This window comes from Ascaphus truei, chromosome 4, assembly GCF_040206685.1.
Source record: "Ascaphus truei isolate aAscTru1 chromosome 4, aAscTru1.hap1, whole genome shotgun sequence".
NCBI lineage: Eukaryota > Metazoa > Chordata > Amphibia > Anura > Ascaphidae > Ascaphus > Ascaphus truei.
Genome location: NC_134486.1, coordinates 256200520 through 256222538, shown reverse-complemented (window position 1 = coordinate 256222538; position 22019 = coordinate 256200520). Strand labels below are relative to the sequence as shown.

General features: G+C 38.8%; 1 protein-coding gene across 15 annotated transcripts in view; it reads left to right on the top strand.

Annotated features, from left to right (window-relative positions):
• EPB41L2 (erythrocyte membrane protein band 4.1 like 2) overlaps positions 1-22019 on the top strand; it is a 220709-nt gene that overhangs the window by 157417 nt on the left and 41273 nt on the right. For 8 of the 15 annotated variants that reach the window (XM_075597313.1, XM_075597316.1, XM_075597309.1 and 5 more), the window contains 5 exons: positions 5060-5232; positions 11106-11272; positions 13239-13877; positions 16232-16285; positions 18822-18968. In XM_075597313.1, coding sequence (XP_075453428.1) covers positions 5060-5232; positions 11106-11272; positions 13239-13877; positions 16232-16285; positions 18822-18968 — 1180 coding nt within the window. Of the gene's footprint in view, positions 1-5059; positions 5233-11105; positions 11273-13238; positions 13878-16231; positions 16286-16832; positions 16896-18821; positions 18969-22019 lie in introns of all 15 variants that reach the window. The other 7 variants (XM_075597314.1, XM_075597317.1, XM_075597318.1 and 4 more) reach the window with 4 other exon arrangements.

Genomic DNA, 22019 nt, shown 5'->3' with positions numbered 1-22019 from the left:
TTCATATCAAAAGAAAGCAGTAAAATCATATCAAAGTATTTATAGTGATAGTCACCCAAATCTCTTAAGGTACCACATATTTCTAAAGGATTTGAAATGGTATAAACTGCAGCACAGCACTCCAGTATATACAGTGGTGTGAAAAAGAAAGTACACCCTCTTTGAATTCTATGGTTTTACATATCAGGACATAATAACAATCATCTGTTCCTTAGCAGGTCTTAAAATTAGGTAAATACAACCTCAGATGAATAACACATGACATATTACACTGTCATGATTTATTTAACAAAAATAAAGCCAAAATGGAGAAGCCATGTGTGAAAAACTAAGTACACCCTAACTGCTTCCATAGGAATTAAGATGCTAAGTAGCAGACAGGTGCTGCTAATCAAACGCCCTTGATTAATTGATCATCAGCAAGTGCGACCACCTCTATAAAAGCCGAAGTTTTAGCAGTTTGCTGGTCTGGAGCATTCAGGTGTGTGTTAACACAATGCCAAGGAGGAAAGACATCAGCAATGATCTTAGAGAAGCAATTGTTGCTGCCCATCAATCTGGGAAGGGTTATAAGGCCATTTCCAAACAATTTAAAGTCCATTATTCTACAGTGAGAAAGATTATTCAAAAGTGGAAAACATTCAAGACAGTTGCCAATCTTCCCAGGAGTGGACGTCCCAGCAAATTCACCCCAAGGTCAGACCGTGCAATGCTCGGAGAAATTGCAAAAAACCCACGAGTTACATCTCAGACTCTACAGGCCTCAGTTAGCATGTTAAATGTAAAAGTTCATGACAGTACAATTAGAAAAAGACTGAACAAGTATGGTTTGTTTGGAAGTGGAGATGTTTGGCCAAAATGCACAGCGCCACGTTTGGTGAAAACCAAACACAGCATATCAGCACAAACACCTCATACCAACTGTCAAGCACAGTGGTGGAGGGGTGATGATTTGGGCTTGTTTTGCAGCCACAGGACCTGGGAACCTTGCAGTCACTGAGTCGACCATGAACTCCTCTGTATACCAAAGTATTCTAGAGTCAAATGTGAGGCCATCTGTCCGACAGCTAAAGCTTGGCCGAAATTGGGTCATGCAACAGGACAATGATCCCAAGCACACCAGCAAATCTACAACAGAATGGCTGATAAAGAAAAGAATCAAGGTGTTGCAATGGCCCAGTCAAAGTCCAGACCTCAACTCGATTGAAATGCTGTAGCTGGACCTTAAGAGAGCTGTGCATAAACAAATGCCCACAAACCTCAATGAACTGAAGCAACGTTGTAAAGAATATTGGGCCAAAATTCCTCCACAACGATGTGCGAGACTGATAGTCATACAGAGAACGATTACTTCAAGTTATTGCTGCTAAAGGTGGTTCTACAAGCTATTGAATCATAAGGTATACTTAGTTTTTCACACATGGCTTCTCCATTTTGGCTTTATTTTTGTTAAATAAATTATGACACAGTGTAATATGTCATGTGTTTTTGTTCATCTGAGATTGTATTTACCTAATTTTAAGACCTTCTAAGGAACAGATTGTTATTATGTCCTGATATGTATAACCATAGAATTCAAAGAGGGTGTACTTTCTTTTTCTCCACTGTACATATAAACAACATCTACTTTAAAGTACCTTTCATGTGCACACTTCTACGGTCAGATCCATGTTGGTGAAAAGAAAATCTTTTTAATTTGAGACTTCTATTTCAAATTAATTTACATATTCTAAGGGCCAAAGATTAATGTCAACAGATTACAACACCCCTACCGTGTCTAATTTGCATTTATTCTTAATTACTTCCTGTTGATTCAAAAGGGAGTTTGCCAATACGATAGATTTGAATCTGAATAATTAATTACCAACACAAAAGAAAAGGAAACCTAATATACCAGCACTCTATCAAACTAAATGTATAGTGACATAATTAAAATAATTTTATTGATAAACAATGAATAAAATAATGGGCTTTAAAATCAGAGAATGTGTTAAACAGCACGTGACTGTAATCATTGGTAACTTAACCAAGGGTAGTTAAGTGATGTATACATATGGCGATCCTTTATGGATATTCAGGATCTGTGGATATATGTATAGCCTCCTTGATTGTGGAGATAGGTCCGTAAAATAACCACCATATACTAAATGTCCATCCACATATAAAAGTATATTTCTCAGAGCTCGTATGTGCTCTGAATCTGTGGTGACATATAAGTAGTGAGAGGTAATATCTATGCCAGACACAGCAATTGCTGTGTGTGTCCACCTATAACTGCTGTATGCTTACATACCCACATTCAGAGCTGCTTTTCCTAGAACTGGAGAAGGCACTTAGTGATTGCACTCCCTAGAGCCTTCAATGAAAAAGGTCTAGGGTGTCTGTAGGGGTTAATGTACACACCCATAGAGGGTACTAAGAGCCGTGTTAATAATGAGAGAGAGTCTCCATAGAGTCCTAGGCTTCTGATGGTGTGTAGCCTCTACGCAGGATAAAAGCTGCAGTATATATTGACACTCTGTGGGTATATAACATAGATACAAGATTACCCAAATGTCCACCTAGTCAGTAGGTTTAGGCAGGCGGTGTATTACAGGAAGCACTCCTGAATGGCTCATCCGTGAAGTATCACGGCAGGATCAGTAAACCTGCCGACAGCTATACTCGTGCTCCTTACCCAGCCGGTATGTAACAGCTGTTTGAAGCAGAGCCCCGACGGAGGCAGAGTGTCAGGTAGTCAGATATACTAAGAGCCCACACGAACCTCCTAGCGAGCAGGTAGGTAATATTCAAACATACAGACAGGTAGCACAGTGATATCTGGCCATGCTTTGCCCCCTACATCAGCGCTGATCATGAGTATATCAGCGCTGATGTGCTCGAGGGCAAGCCTAACTTGTAAGGTAGATCAGGAACGGACCTATATTGAACAAGATCCTACTGTGTGATAGTAACACAGAGGAACAAAGTATATAGACCGCACACGGGGCGCCAGCAGTATCGCAGCTAGGAACATATCAATCAATGCTGCATTCAAATGAAAAGGCTTCCCGCGTGTCAGGAGTAGGTAAGTGGCCGACGCACGCGTTTCACGAATGAACGCTTCTTCAGGTCACGTAGAGGTCCGTTCCTGATCAACCTTACAAGTTAGGCTTGCCCTCGAGCACATCAGCGCTGATATACTCATGATCAGCGCTGATGTAGGGGGCAAAGCATGGCCAGATATCACTGTGCTACCTGTCTGTATGTTTGAATATTACCTACCTGCTCGCTAGGAGGTTCGTGTGGGCTCTTAGTATATCTGACTACCTGACACTCTGCCTCCGTCGGGGCTCTGCTTCAAACAGCTGTTACATACCGGCTGGGTAAGGAGCACGAGTATAGCTGTCGGCAGGTTTACTGATCCTGCCGTGATACTTCACGGATGAGCCATTCAGGAGTGCTTCCTGTAATACACCGCCTGCCTAAACCTACTGACTAGGTGGACATTTGGGTAATCTTGTATCTATGTTATATACCCACAGAGTGTCAATATATACTGCAGCTTTTATCCTGCGTAGAGGCTACACACCATCAGAAGCCTAGGACTCTATGGAGACTCTCTCTCATTATTAACACGGCTCTTAGTACCCTCTATGGGTGTGTACATTAACCCCTACAGACACCCTAGACCTTTTTCATTGAAGGCTCTAGGGAGTGCAATCACTAAGTGCCTTCTCTAGTTCTAGGAAAAGCAGCTCTGAATGTGGGTATGTAAGCATACAGCAGTTATAGGTGGACACACACAGCAATTGCTGTGTCTGGCATAGATATTACCTCTCACTACTTATGTCACCACAGATTCAGAGCACATACGAGCTCTGAGAAATATACTTTTATATGTGGATGGACATTTAGTATATGGTGGTTATTTTACGGACCTATCTCCACAATCAAGGAGGCTATACATATAGCCACAGATCCTGAATATCGATAAAGGATCTCCATATGTATACATCACTTAACTACCCTTGGTTAAGTTACCAATGATTACAGTCACGTGCTGTTTAACACATTCTCTGATTTTAAAGCCCATTTTTTGATTCATTGTTTATCAATAAAATTATTTTAATTATGTCACTATACATTTAGTTTGATAGAGGTCTGGTATATTAGGTTTCCTTTTCTTTTGTGTACCTTTATCCCTTACCTAGTAAGCACCTCAAATACGGTTCACATTGTAGCAGTGCGGGAGTTCTCTTTGTGTGTAGCTAATTAATTATCAAACAATGTCGTTTTGTGGCATAAAACTGTCAGTCCATGAACATCTTTTCTTGAGCTTTTTTACAGATGATAATGGGCACAATCTCTCTGTCTCTGTCTGTCTCCGTCTCTCCGTCTCTCTCTCTCTCTCTCTCTATCTCTCTCTCTCTATCTCTATCTCTATCTCTATCTCTATCTCTATCTCTATCTCTCTCTCTCTCTATCTCTATCTCTATCTCTATCTCTCTCTATCTCTCACTCTCAAGCTACTTTTTTGTTTGAGTTAAAACCGTAGACAGTGAGACAGATTTTTCTTTTTTTAACCTCTATTTTGTTTATCAGAATGGGAAACTTAAGTCCATTGAACTAAAACCAGCCTTTTCCAACTCTGGTTACCCCATGGTTCCTGAGATTCTTAAGTAAAAGTTGCATGTACACCCCTCCAGGGAAACAAAATGGCAGATTAAATCTACCATGTTTTTTTGGCCAGTAGGCAGTTGCGACGTCATCCTATTTTGCATGCATGACACAGAGAATTTAAGTAGCATGAAGTACTGGTGCTACTTTCCCTGGGAAGTATTTTAGGAACGAGGGGGTTCTCTGAGCTAAAATTGCATGTTCCAGCTACGGGAACTCCGTATCTCCCACCCTGATAAAGAAAACGGGTGGTACCAGAGGGTGGGAGGGAGCTGCTGCTTTTCGTGAGCTCTGCATGTCAGTGCTGAAAACAAGTAATGTATTACTGTTGCATGTGATCACTCCTTCATTGTTCTGGATATAAGGTGAGATACTTACGTTTTCTTATGCTGTTTTGTAGGCTCACATCTCCTGAGCAGCCTCCGAAGGCCAAGTTCTTGACTTTGGGTTCCAAGTTTCGTTACAGTGGTCGCACACAGGCCCAGACACGGGAGGCCAGCACAAGAATAGACAGACCTGCTCCATATTTTGAACGCACCTCCAGCAAACGTGTTTCTAGGAGTCTTGACGGAGGTAACATAGTAATTGCGGATGAATTTCTATTTATTTATTTTTTAAATGCAATACTTAAAAGTGAAACGATTCCTTTGATAGTTAAACCCAATTCAACAATAATGTACCTACAGTACTACAGCTCCACCCAGTTATGGTGCGATCCGCTTATAACGCGGTCTGAGCGTGGCTCCCGATTTAAAAACATCTCCAAGTTTTTTTGTTTTTTTTTAGCCAAGTGGCTATCGCACGAGGACTTAACCGATATCTGCAGCTCTGTCGTCTCGGCAGCTCTGTCGTCTCGGCAGCTCTGTCGTCTCGGCAGCTCTGTCGTCTCGGCAGCTCTGTCGTCTCGGCAGCTCTGTCCTCTCGGCAGCTCTGTCCTCTCGGCAGCTCTGTCCTCTCGGCAGCTCTGTCCTCTCGGCAGCTCTGTCCTCTCGGCAGCTCTGTCCTCTCGGCAGCTCTGTCCTCTCGGCAGCTCTGTCCTCTCGGCAGCTCTGTCCTCTCGGCAGCTCCGAAATTTTGCGATCCCGATTATAACGCAGTCCCATTATGTGGACCCCGAGCACTATCCTATTCACCATATCACTTAATACCTTTCTCTTCTAATCATTTATCCAATCTCTACTTAAATGTAATTCATTTATCTGCCCAAACCTTCTCGGCATTATATCCTGCCGTGCCGTGCCTGAATGTCTCATGCTCCACAACACTTCTGAATGTGAAGCTCTCTGATCCCTACCCATTTTCCATAAAGCACATTGTAGGCTGCAGTGGAGTAGACCACTTTGTTGGGTATTGATTATTTTGAAGCATAAGATGTAGACTATATAAATCAAGCAAAAAATGGTAGCGTTGCAAAGTGGCTTTCTCCATCAGTCGGTACCAGATCTCTTTCCGTAAAGTCAATTGTACCATTTTTATGCTCCTTTTTTTTAAAATATTTTTTTAATTTTTTTTTGTTATTGTATCTTCACCACAATTTTCACATTTCTGAACCTGAACATGTAAATACTGCTGGTAATATTGATGAGGGTATTGAGATATTAAATGATAGGGGATGGGGAGGCTGAAAAATCACTAGAAAATGGATTTCAGTTTTAGTTTTTAAGTTAAAGGCAAATAAAATAGAATTAAAACATGTTTGTTCTGTGCTTCATTTAACATTTTTGTAGGTGTGCAATATATCTACAAAATAACAAAATGTATCATTTAACATTGGCTCTGCAGCAATCCTTTTGTGAATGGTCAGCAAACAAACTAGGATGTTCAAAATTTAAAGCCGCAGTAAAAACTGAACAACCCCCCCCCCCCCCCCCCACCACCTTTTTACCAATGTGAAGCCCTTCTACTACTCCTGATCAATGCTACTCACTTTAAATTGTGTAGTGGCATGGAAATCATGACATACAGGATCATTTAATATATTTGTCTCCCGGTGTTGCCAGCAATATTTAATAATAAACATGAGAAACAAAAGCAAAATGTAATGTTTTTGAAAATGACAAGCCATTGCTGATCACCAGAACATAAACCAGGTGTTTGTATGACTTTTTTTTTTTTTTGTTTAGGAAATTGCAACTTTAAAGATCCACTTATGATAGTCCATTATAGTCGTTAATATCCAACACAAAATGTAAAAATGTTGTGTGTAGCCAACGTTAACAAGCATATGTTATACTATATATAGTAACGAATGTGGGTGACCAGGCAATGCAGAGTTTGAGTTCTAGCACAGTGTACTTTGGTGCCACCTGCAGGACAAAATGATAATTCCTAGTAGGTTTGTGGAGCTGATTTTTGGAGGTTATTCTACAATCGGGCACGACTGCACCGAAACTACCATTCAAGTTAAAGGGGGTTTTAGTGCGTTAGTGCTTAATTGGCACTTACACACTTTAGGGCATAAGTCCCTCTGTGTCATCTGTAGGTTTATTGTGACGCAAAGTGCGCCAGTAATGCATTTATGACAAAAAAAATTACTACAGGGAAACTTTATTACTGTTCTATTTACTGACCTTTCTTTTAAAAGTGGCATGGTAAAACTTAAGCCACCATTAAATCTATAGGCATGAAACAGAATGGATCTTGAATGGAAATATCCTTTTCCTATTACTTAAATTATTGAGTTGTCTTTTGGAACAGCTGCTAGGCTTTATTTCTAAAATTCTTACTTATGCTTAACTTAAAAATGAATGTGGTTTTACTCACTGTTATTAAAGTTATTTTTGATTATACAGTACTTCAACCCTTAACCTATTGTATACTAAGCAGTTTATTTAGGCAGTCTAGGCGAAGTAAGAAGTGAGCTAAAAATTCATTCAGAACGTCTGTTTGAATCAAGTAGCATACAAAAGCGTTGCAAATCTGTCTGAAAATTGTGTAAGCTAAATGTGACAAACATCCCCATATGCACAACTAGTCTAGATATCCGCAATTTAAACACTGCTTGTGCATATTTGTCTTCATATCATAGTTACATAGTAGATGAGGTTGAAAAAAGACATAGGTCCATCAAGTTCAACCTATGCTAAATTTAGACAACATGTACTTTATCCTATATCTATACTTACTTATTGATCCAGAGGAAGGCAAACAAAAAACCCCATTAAGGGGAAAAATTAATTCCTTCCTGACGCCAAGAATTGGCAATCGGATTAATCCCTGGATCAACATCCTTCCCATGTATACTTATTTGGTATATCCCTGTATACCTTTCCCATCTAAAAAGATGTCCAACCTTTTTTTGAACAAATCTTTTGTATCTGCCATCACAGTCTCCATGGGTAATGAATTCCACATTTTAACTGCCCTTACTGTAAAGAACCCTTTCCTTTGTTGCTGGTGAAATTTCCTTTCCTCCAAACTTAATGGATGGCCCCGAGTGCTTAGTACTGCCCGTGGGATGAATAGTTCTTTTGAAAGCTCCTTGTATTGTCCCCGAATATATTTGTATATAGTTATCATATCCCCTCTTAGATGCCTCTTTTCTAGTGTAAATAAATCTAATTTAGCTAGCCTCTCCTCATAAGTTAGATTGTCCATCCCCTTTATTAATTTGGTGGCTCTTCTATGCACTCTCTCTAGTTCCATAATGTCTTTTCTTAGGATTGGGGCCCAAAATTGTACTCCATATTCAAGGTGTGGTCTTACTAGTGCTTTGTAAAGGGGCATAATTATGTTTACTTCCCTTCCATCCATTGTCCGTTTGATGCAAGATAAGATCTTGTTTGCCTTTGCAGCTACTGCATGACATTGGTCACTATTGCTAAGCCTGCAGTCTACAAGCACTCCTAAATCCTTCTCCATCAAGGATTCCCCCAATATATCTCCATTTAATTTGTAAGTCTCCTTTTTATTCTTGCATCCCAAATGCATAACCTTACATTTATCTGTAGTAAAACTCATTTGCAATTTACCTGCCCACGTTTTCAGTCTCTCCAAGTCCTTCTGAAGAGAAATTACATCCTTCTCCGATTCTATTACCTTACACAATTTAGTATCATCAGCAAAGATGGAGACTTTGCTCTCGATCCCAACCTCAAGGTCATTAATAAACAAGTTAAAAAGCAGGGGTCCCAGTACCGATCCCTGAGGTACTCCACTCACGACTTTAGCCCAACCTGAAAAAGTTCCATTTATGACAACCCTCTGTTGTCTGTCCTTTAACCAGTTTTCAATCCAGGTGCATATATTATTACTGAGTCCAATTTTCTTTATTTTGTACACCAACCTCTTGTGTGAAACCGTATCAAAAGCCTTTGCAAAATCTAAGTTGACTATATCAACTGCATTTCCCTGGTCTAAATTCCTACTTACCTCCTATATCGTGAAGTAAAAAGTCTGGTTGTGTTTTCATTATTTCTTTCCTTTATATCCCTATTGGCTTTTAGTGGTAGGTTGTTAATCTATAAATAAATGTTAGAAAGTTCTCCTTTTCGAACAGATGCCAACATTTACATCGTATAAGACACTTATAGTATCTTGGTTCTGGAATTCTCTTTTTGAACATTAGAACACTATCATTTGATCTTTGCTATTTTAGACCCTAGGTTGTATTTCATTAATTTCTTGAGATTTCGGTAACTCATTTTTATGGTCTCAATGTCCAAGACTCCTACCTGCTTGGTCTAGGGCGTTTGGCCGTGGATGTTTGACTGCGACCAAACTGCTGCCAGCGCTCCGCCGCCACACGTCGCTGTCGGGAGAACTCTCTGTCAGGGCACCTTACTGCTCTCCACAATGTCATCTTTTAAATGTCCTGCGCCACTCCGAGGACATTTAAAGATTTTGCGGTGGGCGCACTGGACATTCCATGCGCACGCTACGACACATCATGTTAAAATCTCCACGGAACGGTGCGGAGCGTTTAAAGATGGCATTGTGAAGATGGCGAGCGGTAAGTTTTCCCGGCGGCGTCATGTATGGCGGCAGAGCATAGGCGTCAATTTGGTCGTGGCCATTCGTACCTGCTCAACTTCTACTTACTCGGTTGTATTTTGTTACCATGAGACATGGAGTAAAAATGGTTGGTCCTTGATTTTAGAAACGAGTAGCACTAAATACATCACCAAAAAGCCTCTTTCTGGCATATACAATTTGTAATTTCTTGAGATTTTTGCATTCATTTTTTTTTTCATAACCAAAATGTTTCTCTGACTACTAAGGTCGGCGCTCGTAACACATCCATTCAGGCTAGCTACATTAGCTTGTGGCACACTCTATCAAATATTTGTTGTTCTTCAGTCTGTGTTAACTTGCCGCCTTGTGCTTTCCAACTCTCTCAGAGGAATCTTTCACAAAATACAAATAATCATTTAATGAATATTTTAAAAGCACAAATTGCCCTCAGCCATTTTAGTTTCTCTAAAGCATATCCCTCATACAACAGAAGAGATTACGAGTATAAACTTCTAAACAAACCTGTGCTTATTTTGTATCTCAATAGCTTTTTGACAAATGTGATTTTCTTAACTGCATCATTGAGCCATTAATTTAGCCACACTAATTTGGAGTTTTCCAGTACATTATGAATTGTTTTGAAAGCAACTATTCAAATTCACATATATTGCTTTGAATTGCTCTGCATTTATTCTTAATGCTCATCAGTCTTTGCACACCAAATTTTTATTTTTTATTTCTAATAGTCTTTCTCCAAGCTGGTTTAAATTCATATTTCATACATTGTAGGTTCTACTAGAGCTTGTGTTTTCTGAAGAGTTTTAGAGCATAAGATCTACGTTTTTACAGTTTTCATATGAAATAATTTTTTGTTAATCCGTTTTTGTCTCAGCTGGTTTCACTTCTCAAGTCACACTGTAAACTTTATGAAAAAGGATCAAACTAACTATAGTATTTTCCCAAAAATGCAAACATAAAAAATTGTGTGTAATCAATGTTAAAAAAAAAAAAAAAATATTTTATTAAATAAATGTACAAAATACAGAAGTTCTTAGTGGAACATAAGCATAAAAGTAGATGTAGCCAAGTGTAAGAGGTTGTACAATTTAGGTTTTGGATAGTGTTTCTATTCATGGTGTATTTGAGAGGACCGTGTAACTTGATATACATTTAGTTTTGTCGTCTGCTCTGTGTTCTTGTAAAACTGTTCTTTCAGCTCCTCAATTTAATTACTTGTATTGTATGTCTTTATTTATATAGTGCCAAAAGTGTACTCAGCGCTTCACATTACATGGAATTTTAAAAATACAATAAGTGCAGCAAAAATCAGACAATGGGAAAGGCAATTCCTGCTCTGAAAAGCTTACAATCTACTTAATTTCCCCTTACCTTTATTAGAGCTTCCTAAAAGGTTAATTCATGATGGCTCTAATTGTTTGTTTAATGACTTGCTCTACCAGTAAATGAGTTGCATTTTTGTCTTTTCTGACCAGCTCCCATTGGTAGCATCACAGACCAGAGTCTGCTGAAGGACTTCTCTTTCACCAAAGCAGGCAATGCTGTTGACGGTGTGCGGTCTGGCCCAGAGACTGCAGGGCAAGATGGTGAGGATGGAACTCCGGCTAAAAGACCTCAGTTGGTAATGCCCAAGGATGCAAAGGTATGACTAATCAACAACCAATCCTAAAACAGGCTGATTCAGCAATCAAATTTCAGCAGAGCATTCTAATCTTCTGTTTATACATGAAGTATATTATTTGATTATATGTCTGTTTTGTTAAATATGCATTGTTTAAATGTGCCACTATTGCAAATGTCCAAGAAGTTCACTTTTTAAAACTATTTAGGTGATCCAGTAACACGTTTTCCAGTGCATGAGAATTTGACTGAAAAGATGGGTATTGCAGTCCTAGTTACAGTAGCCGTACATGTTTAGTGCACATTTCTTTGAACATTAATTACAACCGATTGGAGGGTGCTCAATTTGAAATCAGGAACTCATTCCAGTTTACATATCCCATTTAATATCATTTTTCAAATTGAACACATTTGCCATATGCGTATAATGTTTATATTGTTGTGCCATCTTCGCCTAAATTTGAGCTGCTGCTCAAATACTGTCCTACACATTTTAGATATTGTTGAGCACGTTGTGAAATTTAGAATTAAAGTCCTCATCTCCGGTAGTTAAAGGCTACTAATGAAGCCGGCCCTTCCTTTGTCATTTAACATTTTATACTACAATTAGTTTATTTGGAGTGCTGTCATATCATCTGATTACTTTAGGGTTTACACACATTTTTTAAATCATATATCAAAATATATTCTGAACATATTCAATTTTACATTTTTTTTTTTTTTTTTGCTGAGTGCCACACAATGTTAGTGCCTCAGTGGAAATAGACATGTTCACTATGGTTGCATATAAATTGTTCCTTTTATGTTTGAAGCACAGATGCAGTGGTTCCCAAATCTCCTCCTGAGGGACTCCCAGCCATGCCAAGTTTGAGGCAACCACCCAATATTCTATTCATATGCAAATTGTGTTCATTCACCTGTGAGCGAGAGCATTGGTTATTACTAAAGCCTAGTGTGGTTGGTGGTCCCTGAGGAGACGTTTGGGAATCACTGGCCTGAAGAAAAATCTCTGCCACTGCTAAAAGTATCTGCAAGTTCCTTAGTAGTGAAGAGGGTGAACCAGTGTATCCATCCATCCATTCACACTGATTACGGATTTAACAAAACGTCCAGTGCTGAAAATCTGATGCAAGTGGCGATATTGATGCCTTACTAAATGCTTCTTAGATTTCATTATGCATGTATGTGGCTTTTGAGATATTTTGCTTAAGCTTTTATGTCCGGCGCCTTTATTATACCTTGCATGGCTTTCTAGTGTTGTCCTCTAATTGTCCTTGAGTCAACCTCCCTACCCTCAAAATAGACGTTTAGAAAGGAAATACATGTTAACATTTTAAGGGCTGGAGGGGCCTAGAAAGTATTGTAAAGCAAATCCATATAGATTGAATAGGCTAATGTCAAATACAAAACAATGTTGAATTGAAAAGTAAATTTTCCCTCATTCGAAGTGGCAAAGGAGATACTAAAAAAAAAAGTGATCTTTTCTTTAATTTATTAGAGAAAGTTAAATGAGGGGCTTTTTTGGCTCTATTAATTTACTTTGTTTCTGGAAGCTGAACAGCTCATCTTTATGGCGTTTATTTTCCTAGTTTTGGTGTTGCTTCATGTTACATTTGCAGACATTATGGTAAATTGTTGGCTTCCTTTGTTACTACAGTATCGTGATCTTTCACCCACTGTCCGTTTGTCTCATATGTTAACTGGTTACAGTGCAGTAACTCGGGTCATAGCTCACAATATAAGCAATTTGAAAGGAGACCAGTTTCTGTCTCTTGCTGTCAGTTTAAATCAGACTGAAGATTTTCAGTTTGGCTTTGTGATTGCTTTGGTAGTGCTATCTCTGCTTAAACTGTTCTCTAACTAACATGTTCTCTCTCTCTCTTTCTCTTTCTCTGCTCCTTCCACTTGCACATTCGTCTCACTTTTGTTTTAAACAATATCTGCATTTTACTACACATTTCCACCTGTGGCTGGACGGCTTGGTGCAGCTCAGTCACTCATTCTCACTGTCACCCATTCACTGCACCCATACCATTTCAGCAAACCTGCCAGCCATCCCTGAAATGGACATGCTTTCAGACATTTCAGAGGAAGATGGAGTGGGGGAACTGGATCACACATATAGCAGTTTGGGTTTCAGTTTGAATGAGAGTAGTATGAATGAAACCTTAACTCCTGATGAGGATCCACCAGCTAACTTAATTTTGGAATCCACTGTTCCTCCTGGCAGCCCTGTTTCTGCTCCAGCAGTTAAAACTAACCAGCTGTCCTTTAACTGTAAGCCAATAGAGTGTGGCTTATTTTCATTTAGCTTTTGCAAGTGCTTTCCCTCAAAGTTCCCTTCCTTGCTCGATGAGGATGGATACATCAGTTTGCCTAGTCTCCCTGATGTTTGCATCTCTTTTCTCCCCCTAGGCCTCCAACGCTATGTCCCTCTCACGTCTCCTTCATTCATTCCCTCCCTCCTCCTCATCTTCGTGCTGCTACTCTCTGCTTCCCAGTCTGTCCCATTTTCATTGACCCTTTCCCTTCCTCTTGCTCTGTCTCTTTGCTACCTGGAGCTCAAGGCGACGTCATTGGGCGCCTATTATGACAATGACCTGAATGACAAAGCAGAGGAAGAGGAGGTGTGTAACACTGTTTCTTAAAGCTGCCACTTGCACCTAGATTTCACTTCTGTATGTTTCTAGATGTTTACTTAACCTTGCACACTTCTTTATTGCTTACTTAGTTGTAGTCTATAAAAAAATAACATTCAAGAAAACAGGGGCCTTATTTCATGTTATACAGATACTGAATTGACATACTGTTAAAAAAAAAAAACCTCTAAATTTTGAAGGCATTTATTTTTTACAAGGCATCAGTACATGATCCATTATATGGATCTTATTTGTAAAAAAAAGTGAAAACATTGTAACAATTCTTTTTTATTTTTTTTATTTTTTAAACACAACTAATGGATCCAAATATCTTACAAACAAAATAAATACCACCATTATGACAACACATCACAATTACTGGGATCCTGCACGCTCATATCACTTTAAAGAACAAAACAAATGGAAAAAGTACTACAGATTTACTCCAAAAGTACTTACTTTTTATGAGATCTATGCAGGGTCTTGTTTGCACAGGTTGTAAGTTTGAAATACCATATACCCAAAACACATTTTCCTCTTTCATAATCAAATTTAGAAAAGCAAATAAAAAAAATACCTAAATTGCTACTGCACACAAGAGGGGACACTCAGTGTCCCTAAAATACGAGACTGTCCAATCTGAGATTGTTATTATATAGATAGAGATAGAGAGAGATATATCTATATCCATCTATATATCATGTATATTATATATACAGACACACACATATACACAGCTCAACCCCCGTATAACGCTGTGCTTAGGGTCCAAAGAATCACATTGCGTTATAAGTGGATCGTGTTAGAAATAATGTACAATTGTATGCATTGTACAATAAAGTATTTAAGATACCAATAATCGTGTTGCAAAGTATTCATAAATATGAAAATTGGGAGCCACGCTTGCATCGCGTTATAAGCTTTGATTTTTTTTTTAATCATAAGTGGCATCTTTTATTTAAAAATAAATAAATAAAAAAAAGTGTTCCTTGAATATATAAATTCATATACTGTAAATGTTTTCTCAGGAGAACAATATGGCCTCATTCCCATAAGACATTAGAAAGGCACAATGTCATTGGAACACTAATACTGATGCTTTCTGTTGGTCGAGCCTTGTAGCCAGGATCGATTCAATAATCTGGCAGCATGGTCTCCAGCACAAATTACTCTGAGATTTTGTACAGTAAATAAAAATATCCCTTGTGAGCACACACGTACATTGCTGTACATTGTATGGTGGTGAGTTTTTGTCACCTTTTTACCCACTAGAACTTATTTAAGATATTTTGGTGAGCCTCCAATATATATAAAAAATAATTCAGCATAGTATGTTGTAAATTACAATACGCAAATTATGTTTCCAAATAGATTGATCTAGATGCAAAATGGAGTGTGCAAAGTTAAGTTGTTCCTGTTTCCTAAATAATTGCCTTGTTACTTTTCTAAATTTGATTGCTGATTCTTAAAGGATTGAGTGACCTGCACGCCTCGCCCTGAAGAGGTACTATAAATGTGGTCAGAGCTGTGAACATGTTTATTTTTGATTAGTCTTATTTGCTGTACTTGCACTGCATCATAATTTGGGGGTCAGCACCTAAAATACATTGTGTTTGTGTGTGTGTGCTCTTCGCTGTGCTCTCATACATTCTGTGTGTGCAGAACACTTCCCATATACTGCAAACTGAAGACAGGACTGGACAGTCCTCAACCTGTGATGCACTTGATCTCTTGAACAGACATTCAAATTAACGAATTTAAGTGCTCAAACACTCATTGCTGCGGACAATTTGAAAGAAATTTGTTAGGTCATAAATAACATGAAGTCATGAATTGAAAATGGGAAGCCATGTTCCTTAATAACTTGACAAGTCCATTTCTTTAACTTCGTTGTAAACGACGAGGAAAATAGCTCTGTTTTGAACTGTGGGGAAAAATTTTATTTATTTTTTATGCAAGACTAGAGCGAGATTTCAATTAGAATAAACTGCTTGTCCTTGTCCTAATATTCGCGCTTCTACTCTCTGCTTCCCAGTCTGGTAGAATATATTTCACACTAGTAAGTGGAACATGAGGATTGTTTTAAATTTTGAAGCAGTTATTCTCTACAGTATAAATGTGTGTCTGTTTGCTTAAGCCAACCAAAAGCAGATATTAAATCGCTGATGGGTGTAAAGGTTTAGCTTTTATTTTCTTCACCTCATCACTGCCAAAACACTTTGTAAGATATGTCATTGCTACAAACACATCAACCCACACATGCAACACATTGAGGAATATGGACTCCATCATCCATTTCACCTTTGCCAAATATTACTTGAACCATTTCTGCAACACTTTAGGTGGAGCAATACCAAATTGTCTACAAATCAGTTCCTGAGACCGAAACAATAAAGGTCTGTAAGAAAAGTAGTACTTCTTGTAGATTTGTTTTACACTTTTCCCTTTTTGTCCCCATTAACCGTTTTTTCCCCCATCATATTATTGGTGACTTAATATGTACGATTTCAGGTGGAGGAAGAAGAGGACGAAAGCCAGAAGCAGCAGGTGTTGATTGCTGTTATGGAGTGTTAGGGCTTGCATTCCATGTCATTTTGCTGGGAGGGGGGTTGAAATGGTTGTGTGTGCAAAAAACCTTAGGTACAGTAGTGGTGGTGTCCCCCTTGTTGTTTTTGTTATTCTTTGGTTAATTTCTGGTTTCAGATTACGAATGTTAGGCCTGCTATTGCAGTATCTCAAAAGATCCCTGTCAGATATGGTAAAGTAAAATTGCAATTTTTGAAAGAAAGGGAGCTGTAAGCACAGGCCTGGCAACAGTTCTCTGTTAATCTGTGGGTTGGTAGTTAATAACCTATTAATCTTTATACCAAACATTGTGTGCTAGCTTGATATTTTATGTTTACTTTGCATTTTTTTTGTTCATTTTCAATTTTGATTTCACAGAGCGAGTCCTTGAGAATAGAAGGGGAAACTATTTATGTCAGACATAGCAATTTAATGTTGGAGGTTTGTATAAGTGCACACTGATTTCATTGGCTGCTGAGGCTGCAAGGGTTTGGGATGCCACTCGCAGGCTGTTCTGAAGGACACAATGCATGCCATGCATGGGGGAATGAGTCCACCAGGAAAGACTTGCATGCTGTTACTTGTACTGTAGCTATCTATCTGAAGCTGTGGTTTTCGAGACACCTTCTCTATTCACTTTTACATTGTGGCAATTGGGGATAACTGCCCAGTATAGATAGTACTATAGAAAAAGTGGTACTCCGTAACTCACAAATTTCTCGATGAGGTTTTCTCTCACTGGTGCTCACACTCCGTTAATCTGTGTATCTGCTGGATCCAGAAGGGTACATATTATGGTTATTTTGAAGGAAACACACATGAATCAACAATGCAAAAAGCTTAGCCTGTTCAATCCATTTGCAGAACAGGTACAATCATAGTCTGATGTTTCAGGGCACAAACGCCCTTTCCTCAGACACTAAACCTAGGGTCTACGTTTGTACCTGCTCTGCAAATGGATTGAACAGTCTAAGCTTTTTACATTATTGATTCCTTTGTGCTTCCTTCAAAATTACCATAATATTTATTGTATAGATACTAAACAAAATGTAAGAGTCTGCATCTCTATATCTTACCATAACTCTGTTGGACTAGACAACATGAAGTCAAATAATGTCACATGATGGTTGAAATTGTTGGACTTGCTGAAGTCACAGCAGCAAATGCCTCTTGATTGACAAGTAAGTGCATGACGGGGCTTTCTCTTTGTGACTGCTGCACATATTCATCCTTGTTTTGCAGCTGAGTGTGACTTGCACCTACTGCAGCTCTGTAGTAACGTTACAGAGTTCTTCAGGTGAAATTCTATTCCGTCGGCAAAGTCCAAACTGACTAACTGCCTGGTAGCTGAAGGCATACATTTTCTGCTTTCTCCTTGACCAAAATTCCCTCTACACAATGCAAGTCAAGGGAAGATGATGATCAACTATTCCTCACAAGTCTCCCATTATTTTTTAAAGTTTGCCGCTATGTATGTGTCCTTTTCATCTCCATTATTAGCTTCATATGGTCTGTAACATGCATATACTGTATCGACATTTATTTAGCAATGGGACAACTTGCTGGTCATGGTAACTTGACTAATCCACATTGTTGCTTTTTTCAGCTTTAGTAACTTGTTCATTTGTTTTCTAGCTGTAGCCTACTAAAATAAGGGTTGCTACATCAGTTTTCTTCTGGCTTTGCACAAATGATGGAAAACTGCCAGATTTATTTACAACAGTATTTCTTTTTAACAACTTTGGAAAATGTAAAAAAATTAATTTGCAGTGGTGCAAAGCTAGACTTCGCTTTGGTAATCGTTTAACAATGCTTAACTTCAAGTGAAATGTCTGTTCTGAGGCTCATTCAGTAATGTTCTAATTTAATTAAACTGAGCACTCACTATTGCGCAAAATGGAAATTCAATTAGATATACAGCTTTAAAACACATGTAATACCCTGTATATAAAATGAGGTAATACCCTTGATTTGTTCTTAAAAATTATTTACAACCAATACATCCAGTTTTAAAATGTATTGGTGTTCGTGATCTGGGTGGGTGTTCTTACGAATATGTATCGTCCTTCTGTGGGTTTTTTTGTCCCCTGCTTCATTCCTGATTTACGTTCTTTATTTGTTTATCAATTTATGATCAGTTTCAGTATATTTGCTCACATATGATGCTAGAGCACATTTCATATGGGGTATGTCACTTTAATTAGGCTTCCATCTCATAAATATAATGTTAGTTACCGGATGGCTTTTCAGACTAGACATTTCACATCTTTAACCCTCTCCAGCTCTGAAGGGGTTAATTTTGTTTTAATCCATTTGCTTTGTTGTCAAGCTCTGTCCTACTTTTTTTTTTGCATAACCCGTTGCTAGGATCTGGATAAGTCACAGGACGATGTATTGAAACATCAGGCTAGCATTAGTGAGCTCAAGCGCAGTTTCATGGAATCCACACCTGAGCCACGCCCAAACGAATGGGAAAAGCGCCGTATCGCTCCCTTATCTCTACAGACACACGGGGTATGTCACACAATTTTTTTTTCGTGCATGCATCGTATACAAGTGTAAATATTTAACGTAGACGTACGCTTCCATTGTACCATACATTTGTTTATCAATTTACTAAACATAATAGACCACTCAAATTCAAAATTAAAAAAAAAGTGTGCAGGGTGCACAAGGGAACAGGGAGGACCCCATTTCCTCCAAAATATAAATGGAAGAGAGAGGGGAGGGGGTTCCCAGCACTCATTGACAAATAGAAATGTGGATCAAAAAAATAGGTTATGCCAAAAGATAATTTAATTAACAAATCTAATAGATTAAGCAAAAAGTGTAAACCTGAAAACCATACAAGGTGGTGGGGGGGGGGGGGGGGTGAAGGTAAAGGAAACCAGGGAAAATAGGGGGGCAACATTTTGGGGCAATGGCCTTTTCCTCAGGCCCGTTCCCGGAGGTCAAAGCAGATGACCAGAGGTACTTCCATAAGCCCTGTAAAACATAGCACAATTGCCTTTTAAACTGGTGCTACTACCATATATACATATGAGAGTGATGAGGATTGCCTTAGGCAGACCGAGTAATCAATATGTCCACAAATCAGATAATGAACTAAAGCCTTTTCAATAAATGTGCCTAGGACAATAGTTCAGAGTCCAATCCTATGTAGGTCAAGCAGAGCATTCAGTAAGTACATGTGTATACGACAAGTGTCCAAAGGAATCTATAGTGGGACATATTCTGGGCGTCAGAATACAAGTGCAGTATACAGCTTTTCTAACTGTTTTTTCCTCCAACTATAGATTCCTTTGGACACTTGTCGTATACACATGTACTTACTGAATGCTCTGCTTGACCTACATAGCGTTGGACTCTGAACTATTGTCCTAGGCACATTTATTGAAAAGGATTTAGATCATTATCTGATTTGTGGACATACTGTTTGCTCTGTCTGCCTTAGGCAATCCTCATCACTCATATATATGTATAAATGGTGGTAGCACCAGATTAAAAGAGAATTTTACAGGGCTTAGGGAAGTACATCTGGTCATCTGCTTTGACCTCTGGGATGGGCCTGAGGAAGGGGCCATTGCCCCGAAACGTTGCCCCCCTATTTTCCCTGGTTTTCTTTACCTCCCCCTTGTGTGGTTTTCCTTGTTCCCCCTCCTATCCCTGTGTTCTATCCCTTCCCCATTCACTGTGATTGATTTGGTGCTTTAGTAATATTCTGCTTATGGTTGTATCATGACCCCAGGTTTACAATTTTTGCTTCATCTATTAGATTTGTTCATTAAATTATCTTTTGGCATAACCTCTATTTTTTGATCCTCATTTCTATTTGTCAGTGAGTGCTGGAAACCCCCTCCCCCACTCTCTTCCATTTGTTTATCAATGTTATAGTTAAATGTGCTCAGGATTATTTTCTAGCTAACATATTGCAAATATTTTAACATTGTAACCCTGTAAAAATCCCTATACTAAACATTATTCTTATGAATGGTTCGTGCTGATTTGGATTTATTATACTTTAATAAAAATATACTGTAGTTTTATAGTTTTACAGTTTTATAGGTATGTTGGTATAAAGCTATGCATATGCATAAACTTTATAATTTATTTTATTTTAAGTAATTGTAAACGCATTGCATTCTCATTCTCTCTAGTTTACATTTCTATACTTTGAGAACTAGGTCTAGAGCACAATCTAATTAAGATATGGAATAGGGTCGCAATACTGAGAAACCTCTCTAATTACCAAACTGAAGTACATTTTTATTATATAGAATGGATTTGTATTGAGACTGATTGGGGGGCCATGGGGTGATCCTTGGAGTGATGATACATATTACTTTGTGTGTGTACTGTATGTATGTATGTATATATTTCCCAGAATCCCTTGCTGCAGTGGAAGTGCTTTGTGCTGGGTGATAATGGTGAAAGGCGGGGGTTGCAGACCTGTCTAAGACATGCAAATGAGCATACAGTAATATATCCATTTGCTATATGCTTTGTTGTGGAGGGTTTTTGTCACTTTTTTTACCCACCATAAATTAACAGAGTATGGTAAACCATGTCCCTTGCTTCTTTTTTGCATAGCTGGCATAACCAACCCCACACTGATGAGACCCATTAAGGTCGAAACAGTCTGTCTGTGGGTGGGTTTGCTGGCTATTCATCTTAACCCTGGCTGTGCTCAAAGCTGTGACCATGCAGCAAGCTTAAGCCTATAGGGAAACCATGTTGAATGGTTTTGAAGTAAAAAGTGGCACTGTGTGCTCGTTTGCATGTCATTTCCCAGAATCCCTTGCAGCAGTGGAAGTGCTGTGTGCTGGGTGATAATGGTGAAAGGCGGGGTTGCAGACCTGTCTAAGACATGCAAACGAACATACAGGAATATTTACAGTTGCTTTATGCTTTACTGTGGAGGGTTTTTCTCACTTTTTTTTACCCACCATGACCTTAATAATTGTGGTGTGTGTGTGTGTGTGTGTGTGTGTGTGTGTGTGTGTGTGTGTGTGTGTGTGTGTGTATACACACACACACACGCACACACACACACACACAGTGTTCGACAAATCACCCAAAAATCTACTCGCCCAACCAAAAAATCTACTCGCCACCTAGTCCCGCCCCCAACCCCACCCCTAGTCCCGCCTCCAACCCGCTTTAAAATAAAATATATAAATAAAATACATTTAATAAATTCCTAGTCAGAACAACATTCGTTTTTGACATAAATGTATTTATTGTATTACATTATACTACAATTAGTCCTTGTTACGTGTGTGTGTGTGCGTGTGTGTATAAATGTCAGATCTAGAAATAAAAGCCAGGTGTGAATGACTAGTTTCCTGAACCCCATAACCAGTGTCTGGACGTCCCCGCTTCACAATATCTAAGGCCTCGTTCAGGGTGCAGGCTTCGGAGGGAGGGCGTGCTGCCGTGGGACACAAAGTATTCAAATTGAATACTGGTTGTCAGGGTAGCAGCTGCCCTGTCTCCGAAGCCAGGAGTTGAAGCTGGCTACAGTTTCAAGAAACGAAAAAATCGTTTTTTGAAGTTGCAGCAGCG